The sequence below is a fragment of the Cicer arietinum genome, chromosome 4, assembly GCF_000331145.2.
Source record: "Cicer arietinum cultivar CDC Frontier isolate Library 1 chromosome 4, Cicar.CDCFrontier_v2.0, whole genome shotgun sequence".
Lineage (NCBI taxonomy): Eukaryota > Viridiplantae > Streptophyta > Magnoliopsida > Fabales > Fabaceae > Cicer > Cicer arietinum.
The window spans coordinates 18,790,778-18,808,142 of NC_021163.2; the positions used below are offsets into that span (position 1 = coordinate 18,790,778).

General features: G+C 31.0%; 2 protein-coding genes across 4 annotated transcripts in view; both read left to right on the top strand.

Moving 5' to 3' along the window:
• The first annotated feature begins 10,284 nt into the window (after positions 1-10,284).
• On the top strand, positions 10,285-14,858 carry LOC101494063 (PTI1-like tyrosine-protein kinase 3). Of its 3 annotated transcripts, XM_004497334.4 has the most exons (9): positions 10,285-10,454; positions 10,707-10,734; positions 11,502-11,679; positions 12,210-12,463; positions 12,583-12,709; positions 12,791-13,064; positions 13,946-14,078; positions 14,182-14,268; positions 14,387-14,858. In XM_004497334.4, the coding sequence occupies exons 3-9, from the start codon at positions 11,586-11,588 to the stop codon at positions 14,507-14,509; spliced, it is 1,092 nt and encodes a 363-aa protein (XP_004497391.1). In that variant the 5' UTR covers positions 10,285-10,454; positions 10,707-10,734; positions 11,502-11,585; the 3' UTR covers positions 14,510-14,858. The 3 variants fall into 3 exon arrangements, with proteins under 3 accessions (XP_004497391.1, XP_004497392.1, XP_073223231.1); XM_004497335.4 differs by lacking the exon at positions 10,707-10,734 and having other exon boundaries at positions 10,296-10,454; XM_073367130.1 differs by lacking the exon at positions 10,285-10,454 and having other exon boundaries at positions 10,516-10,734.
• A 2,105-nt stretch (positions 14,859-16,963) lies between these two features.
• LOC101494466 (uncharacterized) overlaps positions 16,964-17,365 on the top strand; it is a 4,249-nt gene continuing 3,847 nt past the window's right edge. The window contains exon 1 of the mRNA XM_004497422.3: positions 16,964-17,363. Coding sequence (XP_004497479.1) covers positions 17,073-17,363 — 291 coding nt within the window. The 5' untranslated portion in view covers positions 16,964-17,072. The remainder of the gene's footprint in view (positions 17,364-17,365) is intronic.

Genomic DNA, 17,365 nt, shown 5'->3' on the forward strand with positions numbered 1-17,365 from the left:
TCGCCTCCAAGACTTTCTTACCTCTCCTAGAATGGAGGTAGAGCGAGATTCAGTCTTCGAGAAGCCCTTATGATGATGGGCGTGATCCATAGCTGATGTTGGCTATAAGCAGTATCAGTTGAAGCTATGGAGCACCCCTTCCAATTTCAGATCGATATTGAGTTCCATATCCTGTTACAGATATTCCAGATGTAGAGACAGATCCAAAGCCATTTGATCGAGATCGAGTAGCTATAGCAGATCCATTTAGAGATCGAAACCCGGGTACACCCATTTTAGTAGAAACTGCCCCTAAGCCGGTAGGTCTCGTTCAAAAGCCACTTTAGTTGATGTGTCCCAAACCATGTGCTCGATAATGATGTTGTCATCGTTGATGCGCAAGTTGCTGAAATTTTTGGTTAGTTTACATAGGGACATGAGAAGAAAAGTGTAACACACACCCAAACACACTAATAATGAGGCAACATAACTATGGTTAAGGATAATAGATGTTGATTTTGAACATGGGAGCCAATAGTTGTGGGTGAGGGTGGACGACAAGTGGCTTAGGGTGATGTGGTGGCTCTAAAGAGCGTAGGGCTGATTTAAGAGTCGATTGCATTTAGGGGTGTGCAAAAATATAATTAATTGAACTATATTGATAAATTGGATTGAATTGTATACAAAAAATCAAATCATTTAACTTATTCATGAATTGAACAATATATTTAAAACAATTTAGTTAACTAAATTTAATTTAAAATTTAGTTTAATAATTTTAAATTTTATTTAACTTTAATTAAGATTTTTTTTTATAAAATTTTTGAAATTTATTTTTCTCGTAGAAAATATCGAACTTTTTTTAAAAAAAAAGCAATTATTTTGTTCGTAAAAATCTTTTGAGAAAAACATATTATTATGAAAAATATTTGACTTTTTAAAAAAAAAAATTAAATAAAAAAAATTTTGAATTTCTTTTATCGGGAAATTTTTTATATTTATTTTTCTTGAAAAAGGAATTTTGAAATTATTTTTTCGAAAATTTTTATATTGAGAAATTTTTTACATTTTTTTCTCAAAAAAATTAATATTTTTTTATCAAAAGAATTTTAAAGTTCTTTTTTCAAATAACTACTTTGAAATTGATTTTAATTAAAAATTTGTTCAAAATATTAAACTAGTTTATATTTATAAATTAATTTAAAATCGGTTTAGAATTATACTAAATTTGATTTAAAAGTGATTTTCAATAATTGAATCAAATTATTAATGCGATCCAATGTAGTTTGATTTTTACACCATAAACACTTGTAGTTGAAGCATGGTGGACTAATTCAAGAGATGAAGATATCACGAAGCAATTAAGGGTCGAAAAAGCATAATATTAAACATGCCAAGTCAACTTGCAAAATATATAGATGAATTAGGTTACTCACACGACCGATTCCTTGACTTGTTCTGTCCGTCTAACCGCTCTGTCTAATCCATTAAAGGAGTAGATTGTTCAATCAATTTTTCTTAGCAGTGTTATTTATTTATTGTAAAAGCCACAAGGACCAAAAAGATTTTATTTATCCGGTTGGTCTGACTCTTGATTTTGTTGTCTCATCATCATGATATAACTATCATTCGAAAGTCTTAATATTTAGTCTTTTATGTCTGTTGCGTTGCGAACCTTTTGCTAATGCATCCTCCCACTGTCTCTTCTCACCCCCTCTCCCTCTAGCACCACTTCCCCTCAATTATTCACACACTCATTCCCACCCCCCTCCACCCAACCCATCTTCCCCTACCCTATACCATGTCCTTCGCCAAGGATGAAGCTTGAACCTGTGTTTCTCTAAAGTTTTGAGGATGTAATTAATTCAAAAATGTGAACCAAGGTCAACAAAAGGTGGAGCAACGACAACCATATTGCCATAGCCTCATTGGCCACGACTCATTAGACATTTTATAATTTATTTTGTGACATTCACTTTTATGGTTTTGTTTTGGTATTAAATGAATTTTTTTCCCTTTCCGTAGTTTTAGTGTATCTGGTTCATATAACATCGATCATTTATATTAATTTTTTTTTGATAAAATTATAATTTAATTATCTTTTATAAAAAAAATAAAAAAAAATATTTTATGTTATTTATTTCATGAAGCATTTATAATTTATTTTAGACTTTTTTAAAATTAAAAGCTATAAATGTTATACTAAATACACTAAATCTCACTTAAAAAGTATATATTATACTAAATACACTACATTTAAATAATATAATTTTTTATAAGTTAAATCATAAATACTATATTATATTTTTCTTACAAGCGTTGCATAAATACTCCATTCACATTGTAAGACCTTAAATTTTTTAAATTTTAATTTATGCGATTTTAAGAATTTTTGTGTTAAATTGTTTAGGCATTTAGTCCAATTGAATTTTATTTTGGGAATTAAATATTAAAAATATATTTTATTAGAGTTAATAATATGTTTAATATTTATATATATTTTAATATATATTTTGAGACCCGATTAAGATTATTTGTCGGAGAATAATTTAATTATGTTACGAAAAATTTAATATCAGACAGTTTTTTTTAAATGTCACTTGTTGCTAAGAAACTCATCTGTCAATTGAGTTGCGGCGAGAATGAATATTTTTTTGAAAAAGTAGTTTGAGAAGAGATGTGCACTGTGTGTGTGTGTGTGGGTGGGGTAACGAAAACGGTTGTAAAAGCTAAAGAGCTCCTTCCAAACTTTTAGTTTGTATTTAGGACATTATTTGTGATTTTGTGAAAAAGAAAATTGATGTATTTGATGTGTGAATTTGTAGAAAATGAATTTAATGCGATTATGTGTGATTTAGTGGAATTTAAATTTGAGGTGTGGTTTGTGGTGATCCATATTTGATGTGATTTATATCTTCATAATTATTATTATAAATTTTTGAGATGTTATTTATTTGCGGATTTTGTGGAAAATGAATTGATGAAATTTGGTGGTTTATAGGTAATGAAATTGGGTGAGTTATGTTTGAATTGTTGAAATTTAATTGAAGTGTTATATGTGTGTTGTGGAATTGAATTGATTGTTGTTGGTGTAAATTGGTGGTAATTAAATTTGATGTGTTTGAGTTACGTAATGAGTTATTTTTAAATAAATGAGTTTGAACTGAAATTGAAAGTTTATAAAAAAATTTAGAGTTGTGAAAAAGTTCAAATTTTAACTAAGTTAAAGAGTTTGAGCAAAAAGATAGATTGAAATTAAAAATGGTTAGAGTTTAAATGTTACTATTTTAATTACTCTTGAACTGAGTTTTAAAAAGGAAAAAAGTGTAGAATATTTTATTAACTAAAAAATTTCGGTGTTTTAATAGTCGAATGTGTGTATGTGATATTTGAACAATATTTATTTTATTTAGTTTTAATTAAATAATATAGATTATTTGGTTTTAAAAATTTGGTGTGTGAGAAAGATTTAATTTTGGGAATTTTGTTGTGTTTAGGTTAGTTTTATTGTGAATAAATTGTTATAAATATTCATGTTTATGTAGTTAGCTCCTTGAGTCTCGAAAAGGAATCGAGACCGTTGGCACCGAGTTAGCGGTGAGAGAGAACTCTGATATATTAATGTTGTTGTAGTGATTTATGGTTGAAAATTTTGGAGATTGAATATGAGTGATTAATGTTTGGAAATTTTGGTGATTCTTGTTTGGTGAAATTGATGTGTTCATAATTAATATTATGATTTTTTTAGAAGAAATTTATGTGTGACTTGGTGGAAAATGAATTTAATTCAATTTATGTGTGGATGGGATTTGGAGATGTGATTTATATGTGGTTGTGGAAATTTAAATTGGTGTGAATAAATATGTTTGAGTTTGTTTTGTGTTGTATTTGAAAAATCATTAGTGTTAAATGAGTATTAAAAATGGGGAATCTTTTAATAGTTGTATTTACTTAATGCTTGTGGTGAAAAGAGTCAGAGTACGCTCATGCTTTTCATAGTACATGGTGATCGCGATGGGGCCATGGTGATAGTGGTGACCGTGATGGGCCACAAGATGATGCCATGTGAATTGTTGGTTCATCTTATCCTTGCGGGGATTGTCGCGTCGTGCTGATCTGTGAGCGATTGCACTCTAGAAAATCGTGTTGGTTTGTGAACGACTGCACTCTTGTATGTCGTGTTGGTCTGTGAGTGACTGCACGCTAGTAAATCGTGCTGATCTGTGAGAGATTGCACTCTAGAATGTGCTGATCTGTGAGCGATTGCACTCTAGAAAATCGTATTGGTATGTGAGCGACTGCACTCTTGTATGTAGTGCTGGTCTGTGAGCGACTGCACGCTAGTAAATCGTGTTGATCTGTGAGAGATTGCACCTTGGTAATTAGTGCTGATCTGTGAGTGATTGCACTCTAGAATGTGCTGATATGTGAGCGATTGCACTCTAGAAAATCGTGTTGGTCTGTGAGCGACTGCACTCGTGTATGTCGTGCTGGTCTGTGAGCGACTGCACGCTAGTAAATCGTGTTGATCTATGAGAGATTGCACCTTGGTAATTAATATTGGTCAGTGAAAGTCTGTACAATTATGATTTACGCCATTCGAGGAGGGTTTTGGTTTGGAATTCCGGAATCATGCATTTTGGCATATACGCAGTGCATTAGAGTGCTTGACACATGAGTCATGTTTGTTATACTATGATGATTGTATATACATATTCGGTTGTTGTTGTGATTTGCCGTAATTGCTTTGAGGTGTGAAGTTGGGTTGATTAAGTTTTGATGTAATCATGTGTTCATAATTGATGTTATGAATATTCGATGTGTGATTGAGGTGTGAATTTGTGGAGATTAATTTGGTCTTAATTATGTGTTCATAATTGATAATATTAATGTTTGAAGTGTTGATTGATTCAGAGCCGTTTTAAAATTGAAAATATGCATTTTCTCAATTGTATTCGGCTATGACAGTGCAGTTTGTCAAACTTCATTTTTCAACATTGTTTATGCATGTTTGACATATGAAAACCCTTTCAAGGAGTATGCTAAGTTGAAAGGTTATTTTGTGCATTTGAAATTTAAATGTTATGTGATATTTGTTAATTTCGGTTGGTGACCCTTTATAATTATTGTGGAAATCTGGAGTTTGCCCTCAAATAAGAATCAGGATCGTCCTACCGGTTAGTACTTTGGAGATCACCCGGGTTTTATAGTGTTTGTAGCATGATCAGATTAGATGGTTGTATAGGGACTATATATCTTTCTTTTGTGGTTGTATTTATTTCATTTTGGAAGATTGTATCTAGGATTAAACTGTCTGATGACTTTTCTTTTGATGGGTCCATGTTCCACTTTTTGATGTGACGTGGGGAAAGTAGATATTCTTGGGGCAGTGCTTTATGCAAGTGTCTGCCGAGAATACCTCAGTGGTATTAGCTATGTCTGATATGTCTCATAGCCCTAGTGTATTTTGCTATTTAAATACTTTGAATTTTTGTTTCAAAAACTATTTTTGCTGTTTGTAAATATTGTTGACTTTTTTCGTTGTGTTACGACTTAAATATTTTATCCAAAAGTATTTATTTCCTTATTTCTTTATTTTATGAATTTGTTTTTAAGAAAGAAAAAAAATACATTTGCGCTGTTAAAAATCGGGGTGTTACATTGTGGTATCAGAGATTTGGTTTAGATTGTAGGTCAACCTGTAGGTAGGGAGTTGTTATCTGATCATGCGTCGGGATAAGTTGTCGGAGTTGTCAGGTCTGGTGTAGTTGTTATGTATTGATGTAGTCAGAAGTTATTTTTGGAATTATTCTAAGGGGTGTTGAGATTTTTTCTTGATGTTGGTTTTGAGGAAACAATGCCTCCAAGAAGGGATGACGCTGCAAGAGTCAACGTCAATGGGGATGATCAAATGGGTGAAGCTATGAATAATATGGTTGCTTATGTTGTTGCACATACTACTGCAAAGACTCTGCGAGATCTGGAGAAGAGGAAAATAGAGATCCGTGCTGCTGAGTCACGGGAATTGGAAGATTTTCGTCGTTACAATCCTCCAAAGTTCAAGGGTGAGGAGAGCCCAAAAAAAGCTGATAAGTGAATTAAAGAAGTGGAAAAGATCTTCGAAATGATTAATTGTCAAGTAGGATTGAGGCAAATCATGACGACATGAGATTTATGAAGTGGTTCCAAGGACACAGATGCTATGTTGTTGATGATATCTCGAAGATGATGGGTATGGATGGATTAAAGTTAGACTAATAAGCGATTTCATGTAAAGATCTAAGTGGAGAACTTTTTAAGAAGAGTATTAGATGTTCGCCTGGTAGATTTCAAGATGAGACTAGATGAAGTTTGATAACTGCCAAAGGGGTGTGAACACCATGGAATTATAGAGAAGACATGGATTCCATTTTGAATAGCATTTGGTACTTAGATGTCAACGAAAAAGACTTGTATTGAAGTTAAGGGACACTAAATGTTATGGAGTAAATACTACCTTGGTTAGACAAAGTACACTTTGAGGAATAGTTGATACCTTGAGGGGTAAAGTCGAGCATTCGAGTTAAACTAGATTCGCGACTCAGATTATTAACTATGAATCTCATGACGATTATAGGAGTGAGAATATATATTTATTCGATAAGTGACAAATCTCTGTGTGGATTAGGAAATGGTAAAATGAAAATCGTAAAATGAATATATTTTATTTGATTGAATTGTGCGATGTTTTAAAAACTTGTATGAATTGGGAGACTTGTGAAAATTGTGTGACTTGTAAAACTTGTTATAATTGAAATTCTAACTTTTGCAACTTGTTATGTATGAATTGTGTGAAACTATAAAAAAAAAAAACTATATAACGTTTAAGAATTTTAATTATATTATTTTAGTTAATACTTGTCGCTCCCCAGCTCTCCCGATATTTTGTGCAAACTCCGCCACTGAGTGTGATACTATTTTTTAATTATAAATTATTTTAATTAATATGTGTATTTTTTTATGAGTGGTACAATGTTTAAATAAGAAACTTAATGCATTTTTCAAGAAGAAAATCGTAAAATAGATATATTTTATTTGATTAAATTGTGTAAAGTTCTAAAAACTTGTATGAATCGAGTGACTTGTGAAAATTGTGTGACATGTGAAAATTGTAAAACTTGTGATAATTGAAATTCTAAATTTTACAACTTGTTTATTATGTATGAATTGTGTGAAACTCTAAAAAAAACTATATAATTTTTAAAAATTTCAATTATAATATTTTAGTTAATATTTGTCGCTTTTCAATTACTCCAATATTTTGTGCAAGATCCGAGACGGCTTGACTCGCTCTGTCTAACCCATTAAGAGAGTGATTGTTCAATATATTTTTATTGGCATTGTTATTTATTTATTTATTGTAAAAGCCACAATGTTTTTCTTTTAACATTGGTATTTCTTGTGTTTTAAGGATCAATTTTTGTGGGTCAACCCACAAACTAACTTCTTTTTTTTTCATATGTCAACCCAAGCAAAATAGTTATAATTCATTTGAAAAATATAGCTTTTAAATTTTTTAAAACACAAATCGAAGAGGTGGATAAAATAAATTTTTTTATTTTTCTTTAAAAAAATAAAAGCGGGGTGAAGTGTATTTTTCTCTAATTGTTTATTACTTCAATTCTTATTGGGCGGTTTAATTCTCCTATATCTTGTAAATACGAAAAAGTCTACTTGAAATGTAAGTTGGTCTATGGCCTCTTTAAAAGTGGAGCAACGACAACCATATTGCTATAGCCTCGTTGGCCATGACTCACCAGACATTTTCTAATTTATTGTGACGTTCACTTTTATGGTTTTGTTTTGGTATTAAATGAATTTTTTTTTTCATTTCCATAGTTTTAATGTATCTGGTTCATATAACATGGATCAACTATATTAATTTTTATTAGATATAATTATAATTTAATTGTCTTTTGTAAAATAAGACTAAAGAAAGTAATATTCTATGTTAATTATTTCACTACTCATGAAGCATTTATAATTTATTTTAGACTTTTTAAAAAGTGAAAGCTATAAATGTTATACTAAATACACTAAATATCACTTAAAAAGTATATATTATACTAAATACACTACATTTCATTTCAAAAATATATAATACATTTAAATATTATAAATAATATAATTTTTTAAAAGTTAATTCATAAGTACTATATTATATTTTTCTTACAAGCGTTGCATAAAAACTCCATTTATATATACTAATAGGTAATTTTTTGGATACCCATGAAAAAAAATATAGGTTTCAGTACTCTTCAATGAAATTGTCACAATTAAATAATTAAAACATGATAAATTTTTATATAAATAATTTTGATGATCCAAAAAATATTAACTTTACAAAATTTTGTAATTATTGTTTATCTTTCTTCTTACTATTACAATAGTTGTGATTTTAAATTAAGTTTACAACATTTTGTTATAAATAAGAGTTATAATTTTCTTGTAGAAACTTTAATAATTTCCAAAAGTAATTTAAATCTTTAAAATTTATAAACCATAGCCATAAGAATGATATTGTGAAAAATATTTAATTATAAAAAATAATATTGATGATTTAATAAATTAATGCATAAAAAGTTTTCATTTATTTAACATGCTTGGAACACCGGTAGTAGCTAGCATATTTAACGGGTGCCTAAATATATATGTTAAAACCCTTGTCTCAATACAAAAGTATAGTAACGAGACCATAAATGCAACCACAAAAATAGTAACAACGCCATAAAAATAGAACTACATTCAATTCATATGTTTTTTCTTTTTGAAAAAAACAACATTTAATTTCCGCAAGCATATATTTGTATTAATTGAATAATACTTAAAATCATGTCATCTTAACAAAAAAGAAAACTTAAACTTAAATACTCTATAAATTACCAAAAAAGAAAAGAAAACTTAAATCATGTCAACTCTAGATGATTCGACCACAATAGCGAAATATTGATTTGTCATATCTTTATATTGTCCCTACTTCGATAAAGACACAAAACAACAACTGTTTTCAAAATTTATATGCTGCTGCCCAAGCATTCATAATACTTACACATATCATCTAAAAACATATCACCATATTTATTTACATATTTTTATAAAGTAACTCAAATTATCACAATATGTACTAAGCAATATTATATATTAAATAGCAATATAAGGGATATACAAATGATGAGGTTGTAGTTGCTAATAATCAAACAATAATACAACAATGATCTTTTTACTAAATATAATAATAAACCTAATTTGAACATATTCGTGATATATATTTTCTTACAAACACGAGTTATGCATAATATTTTCAAAATTTTAAATAAATTGTTATCAAGGAATATTTCTTCATACATGATAGAATCACACACTAACAGTATACAAAGAGAATAATTTAAAATTTAATCCACACAATTATTATTTCCAGAATCTCATTCTAACATCTTTTAAATTAAAATTAATAAAATTTCATCTAAAATTAATATTATACCAATAAATACTAAATAAATTAACTAAATATTAATTAAAAAAGAAATATTCTATAAAATCAATTATATTACTTTAATAAATAGTTTTATATTCTAAAATGAAAAAAATAAATAAAACTTTAGTAATCTTACTAAAATACTACTGTAAATTTTATAAGACTTCATGTTAAAATTCACATCAACTATTTTTATACCTTGACCGGTCTTGATTATTTTTTTTTTCACTAAAAGTAAACATATATTATTGATAAACAGAAAAAACAGCTACAGGACAACACCAACATTTTATGCCATGTAATATAAAACTGATTTTCTAACAATGTGAAATAGAGAGTACCAAACCTATGAAGTTATGTATGGTAAATGATCCTAAGAAAGTGGGGGAATAGAAATTAGAAGCAGTCTGGTCAAGTGAAAGGGAAGAAAAAAAAAAAAAGGCCAAGCCATAGGGAAGGGTCCCAAAGACCAATTCCAAAGAAGGAATAATAATTGGTCACACCACACATACAGAGTGATGATACCTTCTCCCATTATCTTAACAATCATCATCACACACCGCCCTCTCTTTCCTTTCCTTTCTTATAAAGACAACTAAACTAATCCTAAAAAACATTTCATTCATTTTTAAGCACACACAAAAAAAACATATCTATTATTATCATCGCTATTACTAGCTTTCAAAAAGATAATAAATAACCATCAGTTACGTATAATAAAAATTAATATAGTTAAAAATAAAATAAAAAAATGATTATATTTGGAAGGAAAGGGTGTTAGCCGCGTAGCTTGTTGTCTTGTCTGTCTGGACGAAATAAAGCCGAAAATAAGAAAATAGCATATAACACCTGGCTTGGCTTGGCTAAACTCTCTCTCTCTCTTTCTCTCTCTCTATCTCTCTCTTGCATACAATACAATTACAACGCAACACAACAGAACAACGAAACCCTAGTGTGCAAGGTACTAATTTCTATTTCTCATTATTTTTTACCTCTAATTTCGCTTCTAATTTTGGTTATGCTGCTACCTGTCTCTCATTTCTATTATTTCTTTCTTTCCTTTTTCTTTCTTTTTCCTTTGCTTTGTTTGCCTCTTCAATTTTTGGGCTTCTTTCGGTGTTCTTCATTTTTTACCGAATCCGATTTCGACTTTTTAATTTTTATTGGATTCGTGTTTAATTTGTTTTTCATTTATCTCTTAAATGGAACGCAGAGACTTTCACCATCGTCCTGGTCATCTGGTAAGATTTCATTTTCTTCAATTTTTTTCTTTCACCCAATTTTGCATGGGAATGCTGTTTCGTAGTTCTCTATTCGATGATAGCCATTATAATAATTATAATTAATTGTTGAATCAATTAGTTCCATCAAGGATTTTTTTACCTTATTCATTTTATAAGTTTATTTATTTGTTTATTTAACATCCCCCGTTATATGATCCTTTAGTGGAAATTCCCTCCAAAGTTTTATAATTCAGCAATTAACCATTTCATGTGTTGTAAATCTGGGATGGATTGCATTCATAATTAGAAAATGTTTATAAGAAAATATGATATTATCCCAAGGGGGTGTCTTTGTCTAAGCTACCCTTCAAGCTGATTATAAGAAGAATAGGACGACTTACCTTATAAGCCCGCTGCTTCGAGGTGAGGTAAAGGCGATAAGCAAAAATGTAGGGTGTCAATATTACACTCTATTTTTTGCCCGCCTATATTTAATTCTTCTAGAATTTTGCATGAATTTTGCGGCGCATGCATCTCAAATTTATGTTTTTTAATTATGGTTTTGGCGCTTGTGGATATATTCATCATTAATAAGGAACTTTAATTAAAAAAATGATCGAATGACGGCTATGACGCCATAATTGTTTACCATTTTTTTATCTTGAAAATGGACATTTATAACTGAGATATGTTAATTATACTTGTTTAAGTAATTTCTATATCATTTGATTTTCGAATGACGTCATATTTTGTATATTTATGTGTCGTTTTGTGACGTTATGTAGGCACATGCTACTCCTCCCGATTACTTTGTTCGACTTGAAAACTCAACTTACAAAGACGACCTACATTTGAGGAAGAGAACAAGGATGCGTCGCTGGCTATGCTGCACTTGTCAGGTGGAAGAGTCTTACCCATCAAATGAAAACGAACACCTTAAAAGCCCAAGGAGTTATGGAGATGGTGAGTTCCTTAGTTTAATCCATGGTGTTGTTACTCCGCGCTGTAGGTCTATTACTTGAGAAAAAATTAGAAATAGACAACAAATAGTACCAAGCAATGTTCTCAATTGCAGATCACAGAAAATAGTAGTTTGTTCGAATTCCACTAAGCTAAAGTGATATAGCATCTCTATAGCCACTATTTGACTACATTTTGTACTGTTGCAAAACAATACCATTTTGTTCAAATTCCGCTATGCTATAACGCCATCGCGCCGCTATTTGACAACACTGGTATCAAGAGAACTGTTAGTTCTGATGCTTTTAATTTTCATATGTCGTTACGTCTTCTTTATATCTCTTCAAGCTGGTCAATTGAACATTTAGATTTTATTTCATCTCATATATGTAAAATGTTATTTTTTTTCTTATAATAAATACTTCAATTATCATGAATTCAAAATTTCACTGTCCTCATATTTCGGCATATCAGATATGGGTTGGGTCTTTTCGTGATAAAGATTCCTCACGTTTCATATTTATTTGCTGTAGGCAACCCAAAAGGCTCAAGGATGTCAGCTCCTGTCAAACCTGAAACACAAAAGGCACCGCCACCTATCGAAGTTCCAGCAATATCCCTAGATGAGCTGAAGGAAAAAACTGACAACTTCGGATCGAAGGCATTGATTGGTGAAGGGTCCTATGGGAGGGTGTATTTTGCAACATTAAACAATGGAAAAGCTGTGGCTGTGAAAAAGCTTGATGTTTCTTCTGAACCGGAATCAAATAATGAGTTTCTGACCCAGGCATTTTTCTGCTATCAGCTAAACAAACTATTTTAGTTTAAATACACTGGAAGTGTGTTGGTTCCCGTATGTTTTATTTTCAGTTTATTAGCCTTCTCATTTAGTATTCCCTATTTCAGGTTTCCATGGTCTCAAGATTGAAGAACGAAAATTTTGTTGAGCTGCATGGATACTGTGTTGAAGGAAATCTTCGTGTACTTGCGTATGAGTTTGCAACTATGGGCTCTCTTCATGACATTTTGCACGGTATGTAGCTTCATATCTTTTCTTTACTTAGATTTCGTATAAGAAGTTCCATTGATGATTTTGGTGGTATTTCCATTGCAGGTAGAAAGGGAGTTCAAGGGGCACAACCCGGGCCAACTCTTAACTGGATGCAGCGTGTTAGAATTGCAGTTGATGCAGCTAGGGGATTAGAATTTTTACATGAGAAATTTCAACCATCAATCATACACAGGGATATCAGATCAAGTAATGTGCTTATCTTTGAAGATTACAGGGCAAAGATAGCTGATTTTAATCTTTCTAATCAGGCCCCTGACATGGCTGCACGCCTTCATTCTACCCGTGTATTGGGAACTTTTGGGTATCATGCTCCAGAGTAAGATTCCCTAAGCTTATAGCTTTTTTATTTCTATATCTATATTTTTTTTCCCCTTAGAATTCATAAATGAGTCACTGTCATGTGTATAACTACGAAGGTATCTTGTATTTTCTAAAGAAATCTTTTGTAAGTGCTTTAGACTGTTTAGTGCTGCCTGTGTGTCTTATCTTTTTACATACAGCTGCAATTCATATTATATTCCTTAGGTCTATTAAATAGCATTTGACCTTTAGTCATTTGTATTATAGGTCTATTAAATAAGCGATATTTCCCTTCCCAACTTCTCTTGGACTCAATACATGTTAATTCAGTTTAAATGTGTAATATTTTCTGTTATAATTAAGCAGTGACTGTTGGATTTAGAATTTTCTGAACTTGGCCATAAAGCAGTGACTGTTGACTGGTATGTTATTGTCATGAAAAGCAAATGAGGCTTTGGTCTTATAGTAGTAGTACTATTAGTGCCTTCTGATGTGGTCTTGTTATTGTTCCTTTTCCCTGTTGTCTTCGTGCTTGGCCTAAACATCAACGGAAATGAAATTGATAAATATGAAATACAAAACAGTACCTCTTTTCTATCTGGCTTTCTGTATTCAAAATACCGTAGGAAGTATGTTCTTTACTCTCAGTTATGTAAGCCTGTATGTTTGTGCTTCTGATGTTCCCAAAAAGTATATCCTACCAATCTATCTAAACATGTGGTTGAACAATCATATTTTTTGTTTATAGTTGATATTAGTTTATACGTCGCTTTGGTATATATGCTCTATGATCCAGTTACTGAGGCATACAGTTTTACAAAAATCTTTATGAAAACCGAATTAGATTTTATTTTGTTTATTGGTTCTTAGCTTATGTTTTGTTGCCAAACTTTGCAGATATGCCATGACTGGGCAGTTGACTCAAAAAAGTGATGTCTACAGCTTTGGCGTTGTTCTTCTTGAGCTCCTTACAGGTAGAAAACCAGTTGATCATACCATGCCTCGAGGACAGCAAAGTCTAGTCACATGGGTCAGTTTACATGCTTAAACTCACGCCTCATCTCCCTTATTTCAACTATTTACGAATGGTGGCCTGCTGTAGATATTTCATTGATAGATATATATTTTTGTAGGCTACCCCAAGATTAAGTGAAGATAAAGTGAAACAATGCGTGGACCCAAAACTAAAGGGAGAATATCCCCCAAAAGGAGTTGCTAAGGTAACTATTTTTTCTCTCCGCCTCCCTTTACGCGCACACATATGTAATGAATGACTCATGGTCCTTGGATCTTCTATTCTGAGGTCGGTGGTAATAATGAATATTGTTGACTATGCAGCTTGCAGCTGTTGCAGCACTGTGTGTGCAGTATGAAGCTGAGTTTAGGCCTAATATGAGCATTGTTGTTAAAGCGCTCCAACCACTTCTGAAGGCTCCTCCTGCCCCTGCACCAGAAACTTGAAGTTAAAAAACTTCTCTTGGGTTTCTGCATCTTCTGCACAGTTTGAGTCAGATATCATAAAAAAAAACTGCAAATAATAATATATATAAAATATATTTTTATTTTTGTTTGAGATTGGATGTGTAGGATTGAATTGGCTGGTTTTATGACATTGTTAAATTCCGTGTATTTCTGGTATTGCACTTCAGTGCAGACAATTATAGGGCCATACTGCAACAATGGGTTTTGGGTTGCGTGGTGGATATTTGTTTGGTAAATGTTGTTTGTCACCCAACGTTAATCCCCCCATATTCTTTATTTGTTTCTTGACTGAGCTGATACTTGGATTGAAAGACCTATATTTGTTCGACTTTGTTGTGTCTGTTCTTTTCTATTTTTTTGTTATGGTTCCTTCTTGTAAATTTCTTACTTTGCCGTGTCAATCTACTTGGATTAGAGGAACACATGTCGTGACAAGATAGTATGCTCGAGTCTTAAGTTTAAACATTTTATAGGGTCGACTTCTTATGCTGTGTTGTGTAGGTAATCGCACTTCTATATTTAAAGAATTTATTATGATTGACCTTTTTCTGCTTGTTTGTTCCGGTTGAAAAGACATAAGGTTGTGTTAGAATAGTCATTTTTAGAGCTTTCATAAATTACTTTAGTCTTAAATAAAATTGAAATTATTTTCTGTTAAAAATGATTATAGTTTGTTTCGATTTTTTTTAAAGTAATTTTTCATGCTAAACCGTATTCCCGTTTAGAATGTATTTGAACAGTGTGAAATACTTGTAAGATTATTTTCAACTATTTTTTGGTCAATAATGTAAAGTTTCTATTAAACATATACTGATAGCATAATGTTATCAACACAACTTAGGCATACAAAGAAAGCAAACAATGGGAGGAAACAGGCAAGACCTAAGTTTTTTATATTATTTGACGTAAAACAGGCAAGAACAAAGTGCATAGTGCATACAACTGAAAAAACTTTTTAGATTTATCATGTTGAGCCGTTTAAGCAAATGAGTAAATCATAATTTGGTCTACTAACTGATTTATCTAATTTAGTCCTTAAACTAAAGAAATATAAAATAGTCCTTAAACATTTTTACATTTATCAAGTTAGTCCGTAAATTAAAGGAACGTCAGTTTGGATTAAATAGTTAGTTTAGTGTCTTAAATTTGCTAAATGTTAATTTAGATTTTTAAATTAAAGGAATGTCATACGGATTTGTCTTTCTAACAAAATATTCATTTAGGGACACATTTTACAAAATTAGTGAATGATATGCATGATGGCTTGAGTAGTCTATTGATAATGTCCCATTAAAAAAAATCCAATTATGACTCTAAATTTGATAAAAGAATAATTAAATTGGTTAATGTTCTTTAATTTATGGTTTATTGATAATGTTGCATTAAAAAATTTCAATTATGACCCTAAATTTGATAAAAGAAGAATTAAATTGGTTAATCTTCTTTAATTTAGCGCACACAATTACTGCTTAACAAATAAACTGTTGTTCCTTATAATTTTAAAGATCAAAATGTTTATGTACTCATCAAACCTACTTATAAATTTTATATTTTATATTATTTTTCTATTTTATGGTAGAAAAACACATTAGTTGCTGTCTTTGGATTATACAACTAATGAATTTTCCACTAACTAGATTAATTTTATATCATTTTTCTATTTTATGGTAGAAAAACGCATTAGTTGCTCTCTTTGGCACTCCAAGGCCTTCACATAGTGTCTCCATAAACTTCAATCACATTGAACTACTATATTGATCTACTATATGACTCATCTTTATTCTCTCATCCATGATTTAGAGTGTATTTTGTGGAGACCAAACATCAATATTTTCCTTTTAAATTTAGATAAGTTTAACCAACTAAAGGTCAATTTGGATTGACTTATTTAAGTTTGTCTCTTATAATTACTTGTAAGACTATTTGTGAGGGCTTATGATGACAACTTATCACATACTTATAAATTGTTTTTCTTATTTTCTCGATAAGATAGTTTATGAAAACAACTTACAAATAATTTGATTTTGCTTTTATTATAAGAGTATCCTATACACAAACACTTAATATAGTTAATCAAAGAGGGCGGTATTTTTTTATTATAAAAGTAACTTATACACAAACACTTAATTACTTTTGTTACTCAACGAGAGTTTAGATCAGACTCGTTATGTCATTAAAATATTCAAAGTGTATGTTTGAATTCATTTCTTTAGAGAGTCAAAAGTGATTCTAAATTATTAAAATTGATTCTAATATGTTTGAGTGTGTCTGTTTAGAATCGACTTTTATTGTAGAATTAATTTAAAGTTATAATTTGTAACTTTTATTTTCAAACTCGAATTTATGGGATGAACAAACATGGGCCAATGGAGTTTGTAGTTGGATTACGGCCCATTAGAGCCGAAACTAGAACTATAAAATCGGAAGCAAACTGAATTAGCATGCAACTATAAACTAAAACCCCTGGAAATAATTAGAAGAGTGAAAGCATATAAAGTACTCCAACAAAATTTGGAGCTTTTCGGTTTTGCGCAGTAAAGTGATGGCGGAAGTTGCTATTTCAAATTCTCAAGAACACCCCGTTCTTGAAGACGCCGCTGGAAATGACAAGATTGCCCTCGCTCAGCAAGACCCTAACGAACTGGAAGGCCAGAAGAAACGCCTCTTGGAGGAACTCGAATCTGCTCTTGTGCCCAAAGATTGCGTCCTTGCTATTCCCAAACCTAATCCCAATCCTAAACCTAATTGCTTAGGGTTTGGGATTGAGGTAATTGACGAAACGGCGTTGCTGGATAGCATTCCAAAGAACGGAGGAAAACAATCAAGAAGAAGAGC

What these genes read in the sequence shown, in the direction of transcription:
- LOC101494063 (XM_073367130.1), top strand. Translation starts at nt 10,696, where the DNA reads ATGGAACGCAGAGACTTTCACCATCGTCCTGGTCATCTG. An exon ending in TCTTCATGACATTTTGCACG is followed by an intron (nt 12,710 to 12,790) that starts GTATGTAGCTTC and finishes TTTCCATTGCAG; the next exon opens with GTAGAAAGGGAGTTCAAGGG. An exon ending in CCCCAAAAGGAGTTGCTAAG is followed by an intron (nt 14,269 to 14,386) that starts GTAACTATTTTT and finishes TTGACTATGCAG; the next exon opens with CTTGCAGCTGTTGCAGCACT.